Source organism: Schistocerca cancellata, chromosome 2 (genome assembly GCF_023864275.1).
Source record: "Schistocerca cancellata isolate TAMUIC-IGC-003103 chromosome 2, iqSchCanc2.1, whole genome shotgun sequence".
Taxonomy (NCBI): Eukaryota; Metazoa; Arthropoda; class Insecta; order Orthoptera; family Acrididae; genus Schistocerca; species Schistocerca cancellata.
In genome coordinates this window covers 1039193435-1039216703 of record NC_064627.1, presented here as the reverse complement: position 1 = coordinate 1039216703, position 23269 = coordinate 1039193435, and the positions used below count along the sequence as shown (strand labels likewise).

Here is a 23269-nt window from a genome sequence, read left to right as displayed (position 1 = left end):
CTGCATCCGATAGACAACTTGGTAAGATTTTTACCGCATCTCTCTTCTTCCATAACTCGAAAACAAATACCGCATGTGTGCCAGCATCGAGCACATGTGACGATCCTATTAAATATACAGCTATTGATCCACTGCCATACATTTTGTTTTTTTCCCGCCACGACTTCGAGGTCTTTGTCAGGTTCTAAACTTACATTAACACATACTGATCTATTGCTTCTCACAGAAAACTAGAAGTCACGTGGTATAAGTCATGTTGTTACTGCTGCTACCAAAACACACCACACACACTGGATGATTTTAAATAAAAGACAGTTACAACTTAAGGAAACTGGAAGAGTTTGGTGGCGTTGTGTAGAGTTTCCAAACTGCAGTTGGAAAGTGATTGATGATCTTTACATTTAAACTCATCTGTCACAGTGATGGAATAGCTGATGGCTCTGCATTCTGTTTCGACTGATTCCTCATATTGCAGTCATGTACGTAATCACTGTTTCGGTGCTAGCCATTCCCAGAAGGTGTTACCCCTCACCAAAACTCTTTCTCTAACTCAAACAAGGGATGTCAGTCAATCATTATGTGGTAACCAACAGCGTACCAGTGGATGGATGGGATGGAAAAAGACACTGTCGATGTACTGTAATAATAAGCATCACAGTTGTTGATAGTGCGAACAATTTTAGCAATTTTACAGTAATTTCGACACCGACCAATGATGCGACAGCATGTTCCCCAATTTCAGTATCATAGCTAAACCTCCCCTTCTCTACTTTGTGAGTATCATTGCGAATGTAGATAGATGACTGTGCAGTACATCCATTCGGGATAGTTAATTTTCGAACACATACATCATTAAAGTATACCAGACAGCACTCTACATATTTCTAACACATCAAGCATAGTGCACAGCTGACGATCTATCCCTATGTAGATGGGAGTCACAGAGCATTCTCGCAGTCTTAGGATAAAAGATTGAAAGACCCACTCGCACTGTCTTTGACCAGCCCGCCCTGCAGCACTGGTACCGATTTAATCTGCAGTTGACCAAAAGTAGAGCGCTACATTCCATGTCTCATGAATGAATGGAGTTTTCCGAGTCCTCGCCCATCCAAGTGCACAAAATTTCTCCAGATGTGCCAATGTCAATGAGGTTAGCACTCCTTATCGATGTATAGTAACAGATTTGAAAGTGTTGTGGTGTAATAGCAGACAGTTTAGAAGAACAAGAAACGGGTGATTTTTATGCAAGATGGAGCTCCAGACAGACGGAGTTCAAATCATTTTGCATTAATCAAATACGCTCTCAATTTTAAAGTATTGTTCTAGTGTCTGGGATCAGCACCAGGAGGGTACTGGTAAGAGAGAACATAAACACACACACTCCTAAGGCTACACGGTTTTGCACTTAAAACAGGCTATAATGTTTGACTGCTTGAGTTTCTGACCTATCAGCCGTGTGGAATACAGCGCTGTTAATATTCCAATGTAAAAAACATATTTCCAGCGCATGGCATACATCTTTCTTGCAGGTTTCTCCACGATAAACTATGGTAACAAACTGTAAAACGAAAAAATTACTTCCTTAAAACAGTGGCTCTGTGTGATACATGTACAATACAATATAGCTTTCCAGATATGTATAGCGTCCACTGTTCACATCCGATCACAGTTCAGAGATTATACTATGCCCACGTCAGTCCTATATAAAATGATCATGAGTAACGGAGAATACCTCTTACAAGGAAACAGATAAATTCATAGCAGCTGTGTCCAACATGTGAAATTACACGTCATGCCACCACTAGCTCCATAAACAGCACATCTGTCAAGGAGATGTATATAAGGGGATTGCAGTGTTTCACAAACACCTATCGCTAACTTAGTTATGAAACTATTTTACACCCAAGATGCGATAGGGAATGTGTCACATTTCATCACACATAAGATAGAAGTCCTCTGATGACCGAGAGGTTTACTGTTAACAATCGCAAGTAGACACTGCTCTAATACCCACACAGAACACGCGGCTGTATACGAGTCAAATGCAGGCTATGTCACATTCTGACAGAACATCAGGAAAAAATTGTCAAATGACCGCCAACAACTTCTCCCTCTCCCTCTCTGTCTAGAATGCATCATCAGTCAACCATTAAATCGTACCTCGTTACAATTCCATCTCAACCGACCACACCATCCACTCTATGTCATCCTTTAAAGCAGAAGCAAGTAAGTTTACGGGCGGATGGTTCTCTATCTTCCTGAAAAGCGTCAAATACAGTAGTCAACTCGCGTGTATCACTGTAACCTCAATAGACACACAGTAGAATGCTGCCTCGATGGGAAAAAGTTACTGTTTCCCTTGTTCCCCATCGCTTCCATGTCAATGTTTTCTCGAATTCCTCTTGCTGTAGCATACTTGTTCCCACGTACAAATCGTTCTGTGCCAACCAGAAGACACACAAGTACTTCCTCAATTTCCCCGCATTTCAGTGTATATTCCCTCAATTTATATGTATTTTTCGCTATTTTATCGATTTTATGTCAGTTCTACCCATGCGATCATGACATAACCTCTCATTCCATGTTCTAAAATTGCTTGTAAATGTAGTACAGCTGCCAACACCTAGCGCAAATGCACTGATCGGGAGGCATAGTATAGCACTGTACTCCATTGTATCCAGTCGCCTCCATACCACATATTCCACATTTGCAGAGTGTCTGCTCTGTTTCTTGTATGTTTGTATGTCTGTGTATGTGCTTGTGTCACGGACGGCAGGTAAGCATGCGTGCACGGCTAGACGCAACTTGCATGTTCCGCTAGGAACAATGCAGGCTGTGTTATTCTGGGAAGCATTGCACCATATTTCTATAGCGCATCCAGAGGGGGGACTTGGCTGTTATTTACATAGATAAGTGACGTCGGTATAACACTGAGAACCTTTCATCTGCTATGTAAACATCTCTCGGCACTGGACCCACACCACAACTATGTGAAATCGCGCCAGCAACAGTGCCTAAGTGAACACGTATTTCAACAGGAAATCCTCTGGTGTCAAGTATGAAAGGGATGCTACCACTTCATACTTTCGGGATCCAAACGGACACCTGTGGATGGCTTGGCAGCTGACGGCCACGTCGTCACTTTGCGAGGGCCGTGGTTTTACCCCGACTCTTGGGGGTGCATGCGCAGTCAGGGGCGGCGGCAGCGGCGGGCGGTGAGTGGCGGGATGCGTTTTTTACTAGCGATCTTTTGTGTAAACTATATTCCAAAGATTTAACCGACCAATAGGATGCAGCGAATTAAAAAAAACTACCCCCTAGATGTGAAGAATATCGATTTAAATAATTTGTATGAATTTTTTATATCAATTTGGTGTTAGCTGTACAATAGTTAGCAGGAGGTTAAGGGGAGGGTGTGCGTGAGTGGGTGACATCGAGCAGAACAGCAGGTTAAGTGCAGAACACTAGGTTAATTTGCATAATTTTTATGTAAAATGCAATACAATAGTTTAAGGGGGTGGGTGACAAAGAATAATGCGCCAGAAATGGCGTTCAAAAGCATGTGAAATTCGAGAAGTGTGCCAGAAAATGGTGGGAGGACTTAAGTAATCACTTAATTTGGTCTCAAAGGCGGTACAATAGTTTAAAGAAATGGGGGTGACATGGAAAACCACTTAACAGAACAATAGGTTAAGTGCCAACAAACGGCCAAACATTAGGTTACAACACGCAGAGTACAGTGTCGATCATTAGGTTATGCAACATGTTTCCCCATGCAATTACTTCTTACAAGACCTATATGTTTCCAAACAGCAGAGAATGATGAGGAAGAGAAATCCAACCCCCACAAACTGAATTTTTTTCAAACAAACAATATACCCTTGAATATGAGATCCTTCCTCTCCACTAAAGAGCCACCAATTTCCATATATTCCATACACTGCCTTGGAAACCCTAAATTTTTTAAATAGACAATATTCCACACATTGTCTAAATTGTTTAAACAATATTCCGCACACAGCAATTGATTTCTGGACAAATTCTTTAACTAAATAAATAAGCTATATTCCATACACTGCCATAAATAATTAAATAATATTCTATACATTGACTGGAACTGAATTCCCTCCAAATGACCCATCAACTGAGTCTTTTTCTTTCCAGTTTCTGGGAGGGAGTGTGGGAGGGGAGGGTATTTACCAGTGGGGGGAGAGGTTAATTTATTAATTGATTTAATGAAGTAGTCAATCAAACTGATAAGAGTGAGAGGGGCTATTCCAGTAACTCAGACCTGAAAGTGTACCTGTAGCAGTAAGTGCAGTTGCTTCCTGAGGTGAGGGTGGGGGGGGGGGGGGGATGGGGAGGGGGGAACAATAGATTAAGTGCCTCTCAATCGAAAGGAAGGATCCTTTTAGCAGAACAATAGATTAAGTACCAGTCAATCAAAAGGAAGGATCCTCTTAGCTGAACAATAGATTAAGTACCTGTCAATCAAAAGGAAGGATCCGTTTAGCAGAAGAGTAGGTTAAATTCCTGTCAATCAAAGGAGAACAAAAGCTTAAGTACCTGTCAATCAAAGAAGAACAATAGGTTAATGACCTGTCAATCAAAGGAGAACAATAGGTTTGCCCGAGTGCATACCTGCCCCTGATGTAGGCAACCCACACTAACAAATGGGCCTGCTCTCTCTTTGGTCTACTACTCTCGGTACTTTGCTTCTAGTTATTATAGCTGTTCATGGCCTTCCTTATTTGTCATGAAATGTAGCCATTCTCTTCAAAAGTCTTCTCAAAGTGTTCTAATTCGGCATGGAGTTTCTTATAGACCGATATTACGTGCGCCAGATGTGTTAGGGTACTAAGAACACAGACGGTCTGTGCAGGGTGATGGCAGCTAGACACTTGAAGAGACAGATCTATGTGTGTGGGTTTTCTGTACACAGAATGTCACAATGATACATCATTCTTATGGTGTACTAGCACATCTAGAAAGGATAAAGTCCAATTTTCCCCATCACCATTGTAAACTTGATGTTCTCATGTAATGAGTTTACTTGACAAAGGAATTTCTCCAGATCCTGTCAGCCATGAGGCCATACATGGAAAGTATCTACAAAACGCCAGAAAACTGTGGGCTTTAAAACCACAGACTCAAGTGCCTTTAATGGATTCGTTACATCATATTGGTAACTTATTTAGTGCTGACCTCACAGCCTTGTCTTAACGTGCTCTCTGCTCATCCTACTTGTTATTTAACAATGAACTCTTTGAACAAACAGACGTCGTCGCCATGGGGAGCCTCTGCCCTGTGTGGTGGCCAACCTTTTTATGGAGGACTTCGAGGAGAAAGCACTTGAATCTCTCAATCCATGAAGTTTCATTCTGTTTCCTCCTCCCCTTCTGGGTGGTTCACTTTTTTGCGTCACTTTATATTACATTATGGTTTGCTCTGGACACACAGTCAAGGCTTTTAATGGTTGTTACTATTTCTAGTACCAGTAAATGAAGGAAACAGGGAAGGAAGATTAGGGTTTAACGCACTGTCAGCAGCAAGGTCATTACTTGTTCCTGGAGGGCAGATGCAGATGTGAAGGGGCTACAACGTGCTTGGTGTATATCAAAGTGATCTTCCTTTCTGGTGGTCAGATGTCGTCGACTGGAACATTGTCGATGATTCTGTGCTTGCTCTCATGTTCCTCTACAGTCCAACACTGGGGTGCTGTCACATCCACAATTCCCTACAAATCTGGATATTCCATGATTCGACCAGCCGTCCAAATGGAGACCCTTAATGAGACCCCTTTCAACCACTGTCAATTGCTGAAGATACTGTCTCACTTGAGTTCACAGCTTCTATGTGTTCTTCACAGTGATAATTCAACACCTGACCCTGTTCACACCAGTTACATACCCTACCATGCCTGGTAACACTAAGCACGAATAACACTAATTGCAATTCGTGGCCATCTACCTGTCACAGAGAATTGTAACACACCAGCCACTGGTATGTTGTGTACTAAGTTACACTGAAGTGCCAAAGAAACTGGTATAGGTATGTGTATTCAAATACAGAGATACGTAAACAGGCAGAAGACCGCTCTGCGGTCAGCAACGCCTATATAAGACAACAAGTGTCTGGCACAGTTGTTCAGTCCGTTACTGTTCTAGAATGGCAGCTTATCAAGATTTAATTGATTTTGAATGTGTTGTTATAGTAGGCGCACAAGCGATGGGACACAGCATTTCCGAGGTAGCGATCATGTGGGGATTTCTGTACAACCATTTCACAAGCGTACCGTGAATATCAGGAATCCAGTATAACATCAAATCTCCGATATCGCTGCAGCCAGAAATGGAATCAATGACAACTGAAGAGAATCATTCAACTCAACAGGAATGCAACCCTTCTGCAAACTGCTGCAGACTTCAATGTTGGGCCATCAACACGTATCAGCACGTGAACCATTCAACAACGCATCATCGATATGGGCTTTCAGAGTTGAAGGCCTACTCATGTACCCTTAGTGACTGCATGACACAAAGCTTTACACCTCACCTGGACCTGCCAACACCGACACTGAACTGTTGATGACTGGAAACATGTTGCCTGGTCAGACGAGTCTCGTTTCAAATTGTATGGATTGGTTGGAAACAACCTCATGAATCCATGGACCCTGGATGGCAGCACGGGACTGTTCAAGCTGTTGGAGGCTCCGTTATGGTGTGGGGCGTGTGCAGTTGTAGTAATATGGAACCCGATACGTCTAGATATGACTCTTGACAGGTGACACGTATGTAAGCATCCTGTCTGATCACCTGCATCCATTCATGTCCATTGTGCTTTCCGACGAACTTGGGCAATTCCAACAGGACAATGGGACAACCCACACATCCAGAATTGCCACAGAGTGGCTCCAGGAAGACTCGCTGGCCACCAGACTCCCCAGACAAGAACATTATTGAGCATATCTGGGGTGCCTTGCAACGTGCTGTTCAGAAGAGATCTCCACCCCCTCATATTCTTATGGATTTACGGACAGCCTTGCTGGATTCATGTTGTCAGTTCTCTCCAGCACTACTTCAGTCATTAGTCAAGTCCATGCCATGTTGTGTTGTGGCACTTCTGCATGCTCATGGGGGCCCTACACAATATTACAGTGTACCAGTTTCTTTGACTCTTCAGTGTAGTTAAAAGAGGGCTAACTCAGCCACAAATTCAGTATAGAATCTGACAGGGATACCATCGAGCCCTGGAGCTTTGTTCAGTTTTAACAATTTCAGCTGTTTCTTAGCACCACCGACACTAATTTATTTCATTCATCTTCTCAGTGGTGCGAGGATTAAAGCCTTTACTTTGCAACCCTCAGTTTCAGTTCCTGTCCCATTCGCTTGGGAGTGGACACTATCTCCACTAACAGCCTTTACATACAACCAGAGTTTCTTTGAAAAAGATCACATGACAGTACTCTGCTACAGTAGTCATTGAAGACATCACACATTGCTCTCTTGATGGCAAAACGCATTTCCATTCAGCATCTCTCTATCTATAGCCCTGCACTTTGTTTTACACTTATGATGCAGTGATCTGTTTCTTTACAGTGACTGCATACCATGGAGGTTCCCTCTCATTATGAATTGTTCTACTGGTTACATATCTGTCCAGTGCATGGTCAACTGTTCTTTTAAACTTGAGCCGTAGTTCCTCTACATGCTCCTGCTCTGTGCTGAAAGTTCCAAGTTCCTCATTGAAATATGACACTAATGATTTTTTATCTAGTTCATCCAGCTTGGTACCATTCAACAGAGTGTACAGCATCACACTAATTAACAATATTGTAGTGGTGTGGCATAAATTTTCTCATCATTGTCTTATCAAATGTAAGTCTAGAAGTATTGTCACCATAAAAATCAGATATTTGTTCACCACTAAGAAGTCACTTCCTACGTGAATCACATATTTCGCTTTGCAACATTACTTAAACTATTAACTCAGCTTACTGCGCCACTGAGATTCTAGTGCCAACAAGGATATGATCTCCTCTCAATCAGCCCTTGTCACTATCTCTGCAAAATTATGAATGGTTACCCTGTAAGTAAATTCTTCCTCGCCTCTGCTAATAGATATGACAATTTTAATAGCTAATGTAATCAAAATATCTTTTTTAGTACAGACTGGTACTAACACTTACTCTCATCCAATCAACCATTCCAGACAGTGCAACTACTGATGCACTGTTTTGTGTCTGCTCCATTTCAGAGGCATGGGCAAGCTCATTCCTCCCGACCCAAGAGATATCCATTCACTCAAAGTCTCTTTTTTCAAAAACAGGATTTCATCTCTCTTTCAGCTGTTACAATTTATTTTGCGATTGCAATTTTGGCATTAAGCCATTTTCAAGCACAAGATTTTGACATATAGGCAGAGAAATAATGTAAAATATTCTCTCTGCCTACATGTCAAAATCTTGTGCTTCAAAATGACTTAATGCAAAAATTGTAATCTCAAAATAAAATTCAATGCCTGAAAGCAAGACAGAATCCTTTGAAAAATTTATAGAAGATGTCGACCCACACTACAAGAAAATAGTCTCCATCTGTTGGATAAATTTCAAGAACCAATATTAGAGGAAGACTCAGCAACAACAGTTCTACAACCATTCTACACACAGAGTGAATAAAACTGTGGAAACACCATAAGAAATGCAGGCTTGAACATATACGCAGATGCTATTCAAGACTGCAGGCTGCACTGTTGTATTCTGAGCACAAATGGCAACTGTGTAATGTCTTAAATGCATTGCAGGTATCAGTAATGCTCAAAACAGTGTTCTGTGTAATGTGAGTGCATTATGTTGGAGTTAAGTGATTTCAAATCTGGGCAAATTGTTGGTGTTAGCATGATGGGTGCTTCCATAACCAAGTGAGCCGATGTTTGTGGTGTTTCAAGAGACACCATATCAAAGATTTATACCATGCACAAGGAAGAGGTAAAACATTGTCCATTAAGTCACAATGCAGATGAAAATGTGTGTTGAGTGATTCAAAATTATAAAAAGGAAAGTTGCTACACACCACATAGCGGAGATGCTAAGTCGCAGATAGGCACAATAAAAAGACTGTCACAAATAAGCTTTTTGCCAATGAGGCCTTTGTCAAAAATAAGACGATACCTACACACACACACACACACACACACACACACACATACACACACACACACTCAAACACAACTCACACACACGACTGCAGTCTCTGGCAGCTGCAGCCACACCCAGCTAGCTTCTGCTACCAGAGACTGCAGTCATGTGTGTGTGTGTGTGTGTGTGTGTGTGCGCACGCACACTTGCGTGTTGTCTATTTTTGACAAAGGCCTCATTGGCCGAAAGCTTATTTTTGACAGTCTTTTTGTTGTGCCTACCTGCGACTCAGCATCTCTGCTATATGGTGAGTAGCAGCTTTCTTTTTCATAATATTGTTACATTCCATCCTGGACTTTCCATTGTGTTGAGCAATCACGATAGATGGTCACTGAAGAGGATTCTGATGAAAAATAAAGAGGACAGCAGCTGCAAAAGTCACTGTAGAACTGAATCTCACACTCGTGAACCCTGTCAGCACCAAAACAGCACGAAGGGAGCTCCATGAGCTGGGAACTGCAGGGCAAGCTGGAATTCCAAAACCACTCATCAGAGATGCAAATGTCTATAGTAGGAAAACGAGGTGCCAAAGCCCTAGAACCTGGAACACAGAGCAATGGAAGAAAATCATTTGTAGATTGGAGTCTTGTTTCACACTGTTTCCAAATTCTACCCGAATTTACATCCCATGAATAAACATAGTGGCAGTTTGGGAATGGTTTGAGCAGCCTTTCATGGTATTCCACTGGCCTCTTGGTTACTCATCAAGGTCACATAACTGCCAAGAATTAAGTTATCATTTTGGATGACGAGATCCATCCCTTGGTAAAATGTTTGTACTCCAAATGTGATGCTGTGTTGCAAGACAACAGGGCCCTAGTTCACACAGCACCAGTAATCCAGGACTGGTTTTGTGTGCATGATAATGAATTGTCGCATGTCCCCTGGTCACTACAGTCACCAGATCTCAATATTATTGAGCCTTTGTAGTTCACTTTGGAGAGAAGGGTGCATGATCACTATCCACCTTCATCATTATCACCTGCACTTGTCACTATATTGCAAGAACAATGGCATACGATTCTTTCTATGCTCTACCTGTATTAAAATTTCTTTTCACATTGTCCAGATTTCTAATAGTGATACAGCACCACATCTTCCTCTGAACTCGAATCACTGCTCAATATACTGTGTGTAATGGAAAGATGTTTGAACATAATAACAATCAATACTGCATATCATTCAAGCTCACAAGCATCAGCTGCAGTTCTCATCCCTTCAGAGCAATGCTGCCTGTGGTACTGTGTTGCCAATATGCCAGTAACAAGTCAGCAATTTTCATCATCCTGCCAGTTCTGTTCCTTCTGTACACTTCCGTGTGTGGATGGCCTATGAGTTAATATTCTAGCATTGAAAATTCACTCTTCTTGGAACACATGCTGATATAACAATTCCCAAATGATTATGATTATACTCTGAACTGGCACTCAAATCCAGGCATTTGCCTCTAATGGATGGACCTCAAGCCAATTGAAAGTATGAGTGAGCTCACAAGGCATACTAAGAAAGTACATGGAGCAGCTATTGCTTTGAATGCTGTGGATATATGGCTTGAAGCCCAGTTCCACAAACATTTCCAATACATAACAAGCATTCATTAAATTCCATCTTTTATTAACAGCTGTGAATGATGAAACTTCCAGTGTGATGGATACTGCAATTTCTAAATGCTGACTGAAAATCAAAGAACTTAAATTCGGGAGTTAATGATTTAAATTTTTGTCCAGTTAACTAAACTCAGGTTTTCTGTTGCTATTGCAGCTCACACAATGTGACTTCATTGCTACATATAAGTTGTTTGGTGTATACCTACTGCTAAACCCAAAGTTAATGCAGTGAACGGTCACCTGTTCTGAAATTACTTTGAAATGTATCTACTTTTGCAACACATGTTATTTGACATTCCTAAGAAAAATAAATCACAGATTTAATAAATTCATTCAGCACTGTCTTACAAAGGTTTTATTTTGAGGCAACATACCTTTTAGCAAGAATCTTTTACTGTGCAAAAGCGTAAAATTCTTTTTTTGTGATGTAAGCATTTTTCCCTTGAGAAGTGGCTACACTTTGAAAGTTGTTAATACAAACATATTATTGCCTTGGTTTTACAGTTACAATTTGCAAAGATTTGCTTCAATCATACTACAGTGATAACTTTTTCCCCCAGTCATTACATTTCTCAACAACAAAAACATACAACTAACCATTACCTTTTGTTATAATGACATTAAAAATTAGATATTTAGAGGAGTTGTGGAAGGCCTCAAAGGCCATTTCATGGTCAATTAATTTATTTGATTTGGCTGGGAAGTTATCCTCTTGTAGCTTCTACACTGTACTTCAAAACCAATACACAAAAGTAATACCACGAGTGTTATAAGGTTAAGATCAAAGGTGCAGTTAAGTTACCACATTAAATGAAGTCACAACACCTTTGTTTTGATTTACATTAATTTGGCAACTAAAATGAGTGCTTGCTGTTGTCTTTCTGACTGACAATGTGAGTCATAAATACTTTGAAATTTGATATTCCATCTGTATTTAACGCAACATGATTAAAATGAAATCTTTAATTGCAGTATCAGGTATGACTTACGAAAACTGACTCTCTTATGAAAAGGTAAACGCAAAGGGAACAACACTGGTGATAAGAAAATGTTTAAGTGCTTACATTTATTAAACAGTAAATAGAATTTTATTTTGAAATTCTTGTTATAGATCAGATCATGTAACAATGTTACACTTAGAATAGAATTTTTCAAATATATGTGGTTTCTGTAGACAATCAGAAAATATTCTTCACATTAACCTTTTAATGCCTGAATAAATTTCTAGATGAAAAATAAAAATCAAACATTGTGGTGCTTTAGAGGTACCAGAAACACTCAAGAGACTGCAGCACTTGTCAGAAGCATTGATAGCTTCATGAAGAATCAGCATCTACTGGCATTGGCATTCAAAAACAGTTAACTTTCCAGTTATTAGCACAGCACTGGTATGATATGAAATCGTGACACTCGGCATTACGGGGTTAAATGAATTTTCTGTCAGAACATGACAGAAAAATTACATAGGAAACACATTCCTGATGTTCTGGAATTTCATCAGGTGATCAAATAAACAATATTTTACAGAACATTTGGAAAATGTTTCCTATTTAAAATAGTGTAGCAGACTTACAGTTTGCATGATGTCAAACAATTTTCATCACTGTTCTTAGTCCATACACTGCAAAACCAAAACTTCACAAAAATATCAACACCTAATATTTCTAATATTATTAGTCAAAGTAACAACACATTTATCAGAAAATAGATATTGCAATAATTAATTATGGCTATGCTCACCATACATGAAAATATGTGAAAATTGTGGCCAAACACACAATATTACATAAAAATATGTAATGCATTTTATACTTTCTCAATCACAGTTTTCATCCACTTACAAATAATCATATGTACAATGAGATTCTGGTAAACTGCACCACATCAGTTTCAGGATGAGATTCTTGGAGAGCTTCACAGCAAACACTGCTCCAAGAAGTAGTCTCAGCAATGAGGCCAAATGTTGGGAATAAATAGTTTGCCCTAAAAACTGAGGCAATGCAATTACCCAAAAGTTTGAAAGTGTCTGCACATTCCACACTTTCTTCTCGATGTGGGTGTAGCCTGTTGACCTGCCTTGGGCCTTCAAGACCTGTACAAGGAGTTCATTATGGGTGTAACCTTACTGTAAAGTGCTACTGACTTTTGATAAAGCCTGAAGACAAACTATTGCTGTTGTCTAGTTCTCTCTCAGAAATTAAACAGTTGACTGGGCAGACAATGAAATATAAATGTTTCTATTTGTCTTCAAAATAAGTCTGAAAAGGATGAAAATATAAAGGTCAACTAGCTGATTGCTGAGTAGAGCTCTGCATCATCTCTGAAGATGGAAAAGAAGTTTTCCCATGGTAACCAAACTAATTATGGTGATGGTGAAACCAATTAACACACAAGTGGACTGCATTAGGAGGAATACTGCCAAGAATCAGTTATGTGACATCACATGAACTGCTCATAAGGAAAAGCTTTTGTATCATATGGCTGAAAATTAATTTGGATTCAAATATCTCATTCATGATCAGACAGGTAATAGAGATAGAAGAATTATAGCCAAAATGGCATGAATAACATCCAAGAAAACATATGCACTGTGTAACTAAGGGTCACAAGAATTTTTGCAGAAAAGCTCTGATCATTTCTATTTGTTATGGCACAAAAGTGTGAGGGAATTAAGCCTTCAGTTCTGAGATTCTCCCTCCTGAGCCCACCGAAATATAGTGTTGAATGAGGCCGACAAACTGATATGCATTAAAGCGAGTTAGCGAAAATATATCAGTGACTACACATCAATACATCAATCTTGTATAAATACAGTCTGAAAAAGTTTCCTGAAGGGCACTCTGTTTGTTATGTTGACCTAATGGCACTGTCTTAACACGGAGTGTGGGAATTGAGATTTCTTTAAACTCTGATATTGTTACATGCTGTGGTCATAATATTTCTCAGTGGAATGGGAGTTATATTGCATGTGTTGACAATAATAGTAAATTTATTTGGTTGGTGAGCAAAGCCATTCACATTTATTTACATTCACTAACTAAATTGTTTCTCCAGAAAAATATTACACTTTTACTGGGAAGATGGGGCAAATACAACTTGAATGTTACATTTCATACAATTCTCTAATGCAATATACTCATTACAATCACAAAGTCATGATAATACTTAACATATTGGAGTTACATGATGAAACTCCAAACTATGTATTTTCAGTCTCAATTAAAGCTTTGCAGTGTTAAAATATAAATGACACTTTTCTGCTCTGGGTTTAAGCAAAATTATAGGAATTATTACAGTAGGGATGGGAATGCAACAAAATCACACAAGAGAATCTTTTTACAAATAATCTACAAATAATAAAGTCATAAAAACAGGTAATACAAAAAACATTGATCAACACAATTTTTTTACTTTATTAAAAAATTAAAGACTTGTACTTTCCTTAGAGCACAGAACTGCCAGTCACATTGTCTTCTCTAATGAGATACATGAATAAACTCAAGTCACACAAACTGTTGTCAAGCATGTTTTACACAACAAATATGTTTCTATGTGTGTCTCAGGAACATCATTAAATTTGTTAAAAATCCTCTAACAAACAATTAACACTAATACTACATTTGATACCCTATACACAGCCCATCTAATGGCATCAAACAAGAAATATTATCACAGCCTGTAACTCGATCATTATCATTTAATTAAATCTGATATAATAATATATATTTTATCTGTGATTAATTTGAATAGAAATCATTAATGCAGAAAAAGAAAATGATCTGTCTAACATCTGCTGAAACTGGGACAAAATGGGCATGACTGATAAGGCATACAAAGAGTTACAAATATTAAAGCTTGAGATTTTGGAATGAACAGTTTCTTTGTCAGCAAAAAGGGGATGCCTGATATGCAAGAACTGCATAACCTGAGAATGCAATCTGCCTGACACTGTAATTTATGGGGCTGAAGAGCTGAGAGAAAGTCATAGAAGCACAGCAGAGTGTGGTGAGGAGACCACACACAGTGCATCTGGAAGCCTTCAGGTGACATACAAATAACAAATTTTTAATGCAGCAGGCATATATCAGGACTGTTTGCCCTCTACATCTCGGCGTAACAGAGTGCTCAGTGATTATATCATATTAATTTTCCACTTGACTGTGTTTGTTGTATACTTTATTTGCAGTCAATTTTGAAGCTTTTTCCTGCTTCATCTCCAGGCATTTTGGTGCAGTTATCAAAATGGTATATACCTGGAAGTATATCCTGTTGCTGTACCACAGCATTAAATGCCTGAATATGAAGCAATAGTAGGTTTTGAAATCTACTGCAAATCAAGTACAGCAAATGCAGTTAAGAGGAAAATTAATAATAAAATTACCTTCATACATCACAGCAAAGTACTCCACAGATGATGTGCCCAATATTCAACAACATGGAAAAAGCAAGACAGCCAATAGTTCCTCTCAGCATAGACCAATTTCATACTGCTGGGAGGCTTCTTGACAGAATGAGTCACTGTTTTCTATGGAATGTGGATAAGAAAGGGTCACCGTTACTGGGTAGCACCTTGGATTTCAACACCATGTGTGGCAGATGACATTGTGACCACATATAGAAGGTAGGTATTCATCATTTGCAGAGTAGTATCTGCATGCGAAAGAGTCGGTTTAGAGGGACTCAGTGTTGATCAAGCCTCAACCCTGGACTTGAATCCTGCTCTTGCTGTGCTACTCAATATTTAACTATCCGTACCTCCTCAGAACAGATTTTGTCTCTGATCTGCAATTAGATCGTGTAGCTCCATAGTGTTCAACCAGACAAACGTTAAAGCAGTTCAGGTGACACTTATTGTTGTTTGTACTTTCCTCGGGAGTTGATTAGATTAAAAAATATATACATATGATCCAATTATCTAGCACCGCTTTGCAGCTAGCTAACCATACCTCCTCAATAAGTGTCAAGCAACATCTAGACCATTTAAAGCAACATCTAGACCATTTACTGGATGCGACAGAGGACACGAAAAACATGAAAATATGAAACATTCCAAAGGCACAGAAGGTGGTACAGAACCCTAGATCAAGAAAGCCCACAGTTAAAGAGTACAAATCAAGCAAGTACAGAAGGTTCAGAATCAGTAGCCTCTTTTGTTCCTATTAAACATGTCCCATTTATCCCAATTTTCGGCCGCAGCACATTTTGATTATCTATGTGTTCATACACAGATCAAATAATATTAAGTTACTTTTATTAATGGTAATTTTAATGCACAAAATATTTCCACACTATAGGAATTATACAAACTGAAATGACTTCAAACAACAATTAAAAGAAAGCACATCAGCAGAGTGGTTGCCCACTGAGCTAGTAAAAATACTTGCTGAATGCTTTGAAAAATACTTACTCTTCCAGCTTTAACAATTAAGTATGCAACATTGTACAATATGTTATATTTATCTTCACAATTTCAACTGAAGAATTAATTCATACTGCTACTCACTTATGTAGCCAAGCCCGATGTAAGAAGCCATTCTGTAATGGTAATACTTAATTAACAGTACATACAAAAATAAATCTTCACTATCCTGACAAAATGTTGGACCTCCAACTGTTGGTCCTCACACATAAACAAATTTATCACCCTGAAGTCTGCTACAAAATTAAATGCATTTTCAGTCTACTGTTTTAGTCAAATGTAACATGAGAATTATATTAAAAATACAGCTTATTTTTCATACTCAAATGCTTGATCAAAAATAAAGATGCACTGTTATGTCTTTTTATTTCTTTTTGATTTGTCAAATTTTAAAAAATAAATCTGTTTCCTTCGTTTTCTTGAGGAACATTTCTTTCGTATATAGTACAGGTAATCTGTACAAAACAGGTCCTCTTTACTATGGGATGGCCACTGTCATAGATGAAATCTTTGAAAATAATAACAACACTGCAAAATCATGAAAAATATTCTTGGCCCCCACTTAATGGAAGACGGCTACAGGTAAAATCCCACAAAACAAAAAATTTGTCCAGCCTTGTGGCAGACATTTGAAAAGGAAGATTAAAGTTTTATGTATACGTTTACAGACATCTAGTAACAAGACTTACCCACAAAATCATAATCAAACAATAGAAAGTCCAGTTTGGAATGTCAACAGTACAAGATAAAGACAGATTGCTATTTGCCATAAAGACGACACATTAAGTTGCAAACAGGAACAATGGCACTGTGGTCTGAGCTGCCAGAGATGGCAGTCACGTGTGCGTGAAGTGTGCTTGCTTGCATGTTTGTTTCCTTTTCTGAGGAAATCTTGGCCAAAAGCTTAAGTGTAAGAGTCTTTTTGTTGTTATTGTCTGCAACTTAACATGTCATATTTACAGTAAGTAGCAAGCTAACTTTTCCTTATATTGTCCCCAAAACCAGAACAAACAAGGGATCACTGAAAACTACAGCCTGGAGTCAAATCAGAAAAGATGTAGAAAGATCACAGATAAATTCCTCAAGATTTTAAATAGAAATTCTTATACATAAAAAAGTGGCATTTGGGAAGTGCATTTGGAGAACAAAGCTGCAAAGAACATAGGAATAAAATGGACTGAAGAAAAAAAGTGAATGCATGGATAAAAAAAGAAAGAAAGAAAGGAGCAGACAGGGAACTCAGACAATTGAATCCTACAGCTATGCATGGTCTGATAGGGTCTAATAACAATAATAAAGGTGAAGTCTGTGGCGCAAGCCCATAACTGTGCTACTGGACAGACTGCAGGTACAGTATAGCCTTTATTTGCAGTGGCACTAAGAAGGGTCAGGTGACAAATGCAGCATCATTGGAGCATTTTACCACTGAGAAGGATCCCTGGTACTCATTTGATAGTAACTGAGTGGACCTGGGACCATCCAGAGGGTCAGGAATGAGGAAAAATCCACACCCTTACCCAGGACTGAACCGAGGATCTTCAGGGCCAGAGTCTAGTACTCTACCTGTTAGACCACAATAGCCACAATAATTTCAGTAATAATAATTTAAGTGTTAATTTCTGCTTTTTCTTACACACAGAGAATATTTTTAAGTTATTGTCAGACTTTTGCAAGAGGGAACAAACACCTAGAAGCAGTTAGGAGGGAGCTCGCATACAAGTAAGCAGTTTAAATGAAAGGATTGGTAATTACAAAAGCTATAATTTTTCAAGAGGTCAGAACTAACACTTCTGTTTCTCATGATGATATAGTTGCTTGAAAACGGATGAAAAGCTTATTTTTAATACCAATTGCATCCTGGCCTAAAGTATCTTGGCTTGGTGTTCATTTTATATGATTCCTCCTAATAAATACATAACTTAGTGAAGAAAAAGATTCAGCACGGTTACAAAGCTCTTTGCAAATGAAACAACATACAGCTGAGGTGTTGAGCTGTTAAAAAATACATAAACAGGTTGAAAACATTGTTGAGCATTCAAATAATATCCTTCTTCAGACTTAACTAAATTGCCCCCCCCCCCTCCCCCGTACACACACACACACACACACACACACACACACACACACACACACACACACACACACACAAGGAAGATTAGGGTTTCATATCCTGTCGACATCAAGGTCATTAGGGAGGAGCACAATCTGGGATTGTTTCAAGGAAGAGGGAGTAAAGTGGCTGTGCCCTTTCAAAGGAATCATCCCAGCATTTGCCTGGAATAACTTAAGGAAATCTTGGAAAACCTAAATCAGGGTGTTCAGATGCAGATTTGAACTATCATCTTCCTGAATGTGACTCCATTGTGCTAACCACTGCACCCCCTCATTTCGTCGGTCATGCAAGTGCACCCTCACACACACACACACACACACACACACAGACAGAGTGAAAGAGAGAGAGAGAGAGCACTTAAGTAACTGAGATTGCACATCAAGAGTATCTTGTGGAGGAATTTGACAGCATATCAGGAACAGGCTGTGGGGTTAGGACTTGATTAGGGATATGGATGCTTTTCTGAGTTAACACTGACATATGGAGTAGAGATTCATTAAAAATGGAATGTATCTATAAGGAGAGAAGAAAAGAAATGATATGGGTGTGAACACAATAGAGGAACACTCCAGATTAAACTGGAAAGAACATGCTAAAAGGAAAAGCAATTAAATAAACATGGGGAATAGAAAAATAAATACATGAAAAGGCTGTAAAAGGTTTGAAAGGGTGAGCAATGGCAACATAAACAGAAATTATACAATGGGCTGTACGATAGTTCCGTAGAATGAGAATATTTCATGTACGATTTAGGACTGTTGTGCATGGAAAGATGAGAGAAATAATGAGCAGGAGAAAGGTGGATAGATCAGGGGATGACACACAATTATTTGATGATTAAATACTATTAAACAGATATCCAATTGTCAGGACAATGTAGCCATGCATGTGCATGTTTATATTAGCTCTGAATATGAACACTATTCAAAAACTCAGTAATGTTTTCATTACTGTGCCTGAAAACTGCTGAATATCTCAGCTATATGGTGAATAGTTGCCTTTACTCCTTCCATAATTTGTATTCTGCTCAGGACGTTCAAATACCATTTGGAAAGAAAAGAAGAAAAATGACTTCATCATCAATGCAAGAGTCAACAGAACAAAAACAGTTCACTGCTGTATTTCTGAATTATTTTATTGATGGTGGAGTACTCAACTGCCATTACTGTGGAGAAAAAGAGTGCTGGCTGGGAGATATTATTAATACATTAATTTATGATAGTTAAACATAAATAAAATAAAATATGACCCACACTAAACAGATATGAAGCAGCCAAAATTAACAAGTAATCAAATGTAACACAGCTGACAGCAACAACAGAAAGTGCTTGATTAATCTCAGCATTTTAAGCCACTTCTCTGGAAGTATATGTGGGAACAGGGAAGATACAAATAATAATGTGTCATCAAGTACCAAACAGAAAACTGTATTCATTTATGTGATATTTTTTGCAAATTTTTGTTTGTTACGTCTCCTTTCTAACTTTTTAAAAAAGTTATCATTGTTTCCAATCACAATTTTCACATGTGCCCACTAAATCCTCATTTTCAAGGACAACTTAGTGGCTTGTCAGTCCAATCTGCTTCTCTGTCATTTGAGATAATTGGAAATGCCAAGAGCCTTCAACAGATAGTTGTAAAATGAATAATGTAATTTCACTAAAAATTCTCAGATACATTTTTGATTCATACAGAAGTGATTTGGTCCCATGTTATGGCTTTTTTTAGGATATACCAGGACAGTTTCTTTAGACTGTGAAATTATGCACAAAAAAAAGACAGGTCACTAGTCAGTAGGGAGCTGAAGTTGTGACCAGTAAAGAGGGACTCTTTAACAGAACAAGAGGTAGTGGCACAGTAAGAACACTTTACACATTTTTCTATTTTTCAAATTTATCATTCTTTCCCTTCTCAACTGTAACAGACCACTTCAGCTTCATTCACATTATTCACAGATCATTTTTAAATTGGATGTTTACCTATTGCTCTACAGCAAATAAAAACCAAACACTGATTTTGCAATTTGTCTTGAAATGAACTAACAAAAACAGCATACTGTGTTTTTCTGTGAAAGAAGACATCAAGAGATCTCTGCCTCACAATCTACACAGCAAAAGACAAACTAACTGTAGAGAATCCTACAATATATTTTGGTGTTTACATAATCTCCATTCAAATGCTCTTCTTTTTCATCTGCTAAATATTTTTAGTCTTTGCTATATACATGAAGACTACTTATACCATCAGCTCATGTGAACATTATGTGAAGATATGGAGAACTGCATTAAGTTGTTTCTTTAGCTTTTAACAACAGTGATGTGTATGCAGCATATTAACCACCACATAACACACTCAATCTTTGTTACCAACAATTTCCATATAATTAAGCAGCATAACATCATGAAAACAGTTTATTTTAATTGACAGTACTCCATAGAAATCCAGTGAACTATTTGGTTTCTAGTTTTAACTGCTCTATGTCTCTTTCTTAGACATTTTTATAACTACTACTTTCATTGTGACTAAGTTAAGCACATCAACTAAGAACATAAGAACATAATGACATCTAAACATACAAGGAGCAGTGATTACATTATTAACAAAATACGTGGAAACACACCTGATAGACATGTAGAGTATTTGAGTTTTTACCCCTATCTAATAGATGGTGTCCAATAATGTACTACATTAGTAACTGAAACATTTTTCTACAAATCCATGTAACTATGTCTGTAACATTTACTATTATCATTTATGACTTCTACCTTTTTTATGAACTGATATTCTAAATGTCATGATGATTAATATCAGTATACATATTTATACGCTTTGATGTACTGCACTACTTAATGACCCAATATTGTTTACATAAATGGGATAACAATGTAAATAATTTAGGAGTATGAGCTCGAGTGGAAACACACACACACACACACACACACACACACACACACACACATGCCTATCTATTTAACCACATTGTCTCCACAGGTGTGTGTGTGTGTGTGTGTGTGTGTGTGTGTGTGTGTGTGTTTGTTTGTGGGCAGGAGGGGGACGGGGGGTTGGATGCACGTGTGGGCATGAACTCCAGCTCGTCAAAGGGTTTCCTCCAATAACTGGCAAAGTTTTTGTTCTCTTTTCCGCATCTTTATCAATGACTCAATACTTCAGCTAACCTTCACTCCTAAATTATTTACATTCTGTCAGAACTTGCCTTACATATATAAATGGGATAATATTTAATAAATGTCATCCACAAGGAAAAAACCATGAGAGATTACATGAATCCTGCTGTAAATATCAAATTTTGAGTTTTTAGCTATGATTTTCTTTTAAAGGAGCTACAAAAAAAGGCAACTGAGAGAGAAATACATGCAAGAATGATACAAGTAAGAGAGGAAACAGTAAGACACACAAAATCCTGTATGAGGAGAAACAAGAGATATTGTTTGTATTTCTTGTAAGTATATGAAAGTAATACAAAAAGTAAGGAGTATTTCATCACAGACCTTGAGCTCCTATTTCATCACAGACCTTGAGCTCCAGTTAAGTTTTTACCGTTCCTTTGTTTTTCATGCTAAGTTAAGTGTAGAACCATGTGTAGTGCTATTCATTCAATGGGTCTGTTCCTATAGTAAATATAGCTTGGCAAAAATCTCAGTAAAGCTAAGTGCATCATCCACTGTGAAATGTTACTTGTGATTGGCTTTTATGCAGCTGGAAAATGTTAGATGCACTAGCATGTGCAGCAGACTTGATATTGTATTTCACAATACTGCAGACTTGTTACTGTCTATGGTGAAGGTGTTACAAAAGTGTTTTATGTCAGAAATTAGTGCTTGATTAAAATCGGGTGAATAGATGTCAATGATAAGCAGAAATGGTATTCTCAACTGTCATTTTGGACTGACAAGGAAAAGGTGAACTGCAGCAGTAAAAGAATAAACGACTTCATGAATAATGCACATAATCATTGTTCAGCACGTACAGATTTGTGTGTGAATTTCTAAGAACAGATCCATGTCTACCAATTTTTGTACTTTGAATGACCAAGCAAGTGCGTATTATCTGAAGGTATTGCTTAGATGGTGTTGGCAAAAGTGTGAATGTTCAGGGTGTTTATATGGAGTGGCACAGAAAAGTACATAAAGTTGTGCTTAGCCTGTTTTTGCTGTGTTAATACATTTATATGATGAAATATTCTTCAATTATTAAATGACCCTTAGTGTTAGTTAATAATGAAGGTATATACAGCTGTCCACTAAATGTGAAGCTGGCTTACAGACCAAAAACATCATTTAGTAATAATATATTAAATCCTCCTCCAGACAAAAGGCTACTTTCCAAGGACATCCCCTAGATCATAGCTTTCAAGCAACTTTGGTGTAACAATTCAACTCAAAACAAGAAAATAAGTACACAGTATGATTCAGCCCAGTTATCTCTCACTGACCAGTATTTCTACTTTTTTTACGCCTTCTTGTTTTTGCGAATCTTATAAATTATTTAATACCACTGATTATATATTGACAAAACTGTGGAATCATTACAAAAAAAAAACCTTTGAATAAACAGTAACAACTCTGCATTCAACTGTCAATGACAAAAGGATGTGTTCATACTGGACAGAACAGATAATGTGCATCTTTACTTAATTTAACTTACAGCAATGACCACTTGGTTCTGAAGTTATTTCTACATTCACATACAAAGGAAATTCTGCTGAGGAACAATGGTACTTTAAGATGCTAAGGAGATTTTTAATTAACATTTCCTTACAGTAAAAGTTTACTAAGCATGCAGTACATGTTCCATGCAGCTTTCTGGCAACCACATGAACTGCCTGGTCTCCTCCTCATTAGATGGGCAACAATGTGGAGGAGCTTTCATCAGCATGTCTCGGACTTGCTGCATGTACTAAAATTTAAAGAGAT

At 38.2% G+C, this 23269-nt stretch overlaps 1 protein-coding gene across 3 annotated transcripts in view; it reads right to left on the bottom strand.

Moving 5' to 3' along the window:
* Positions 1 to 11254: 11254 nt before the first annotated feature.
* Positions 11255 to 23269, bottom strand: part of LOC126163014 (cryptochrome-1) — a 122577-nt gene continuing 110562 nt past the window's right edge. Inside the window, exons 11-12 of one of the 3 annotated variants that reach the window (XM_049919881.1) lie at positions 23115 to 23252; positions 11255 to 16338 (exon numbers count right to left, since the gene is read on the bottom strand). In XM_049919881.1, the coding sequence (XP_049775838.1) occupies positions 23127 to 23252 (126 nt within the window). In that variant the 3' untranslated portion in view covers positions 11255 to 16338; positions 23115 to 23126. Of the gene's footprint in view, positions 16339 to 16696; positions 23253 to 23269 lie in introns of those variants that run through there. The other 2 variants (XM_049919882.1, XM_049919880.1) reach the window with 2 other exon arrangements.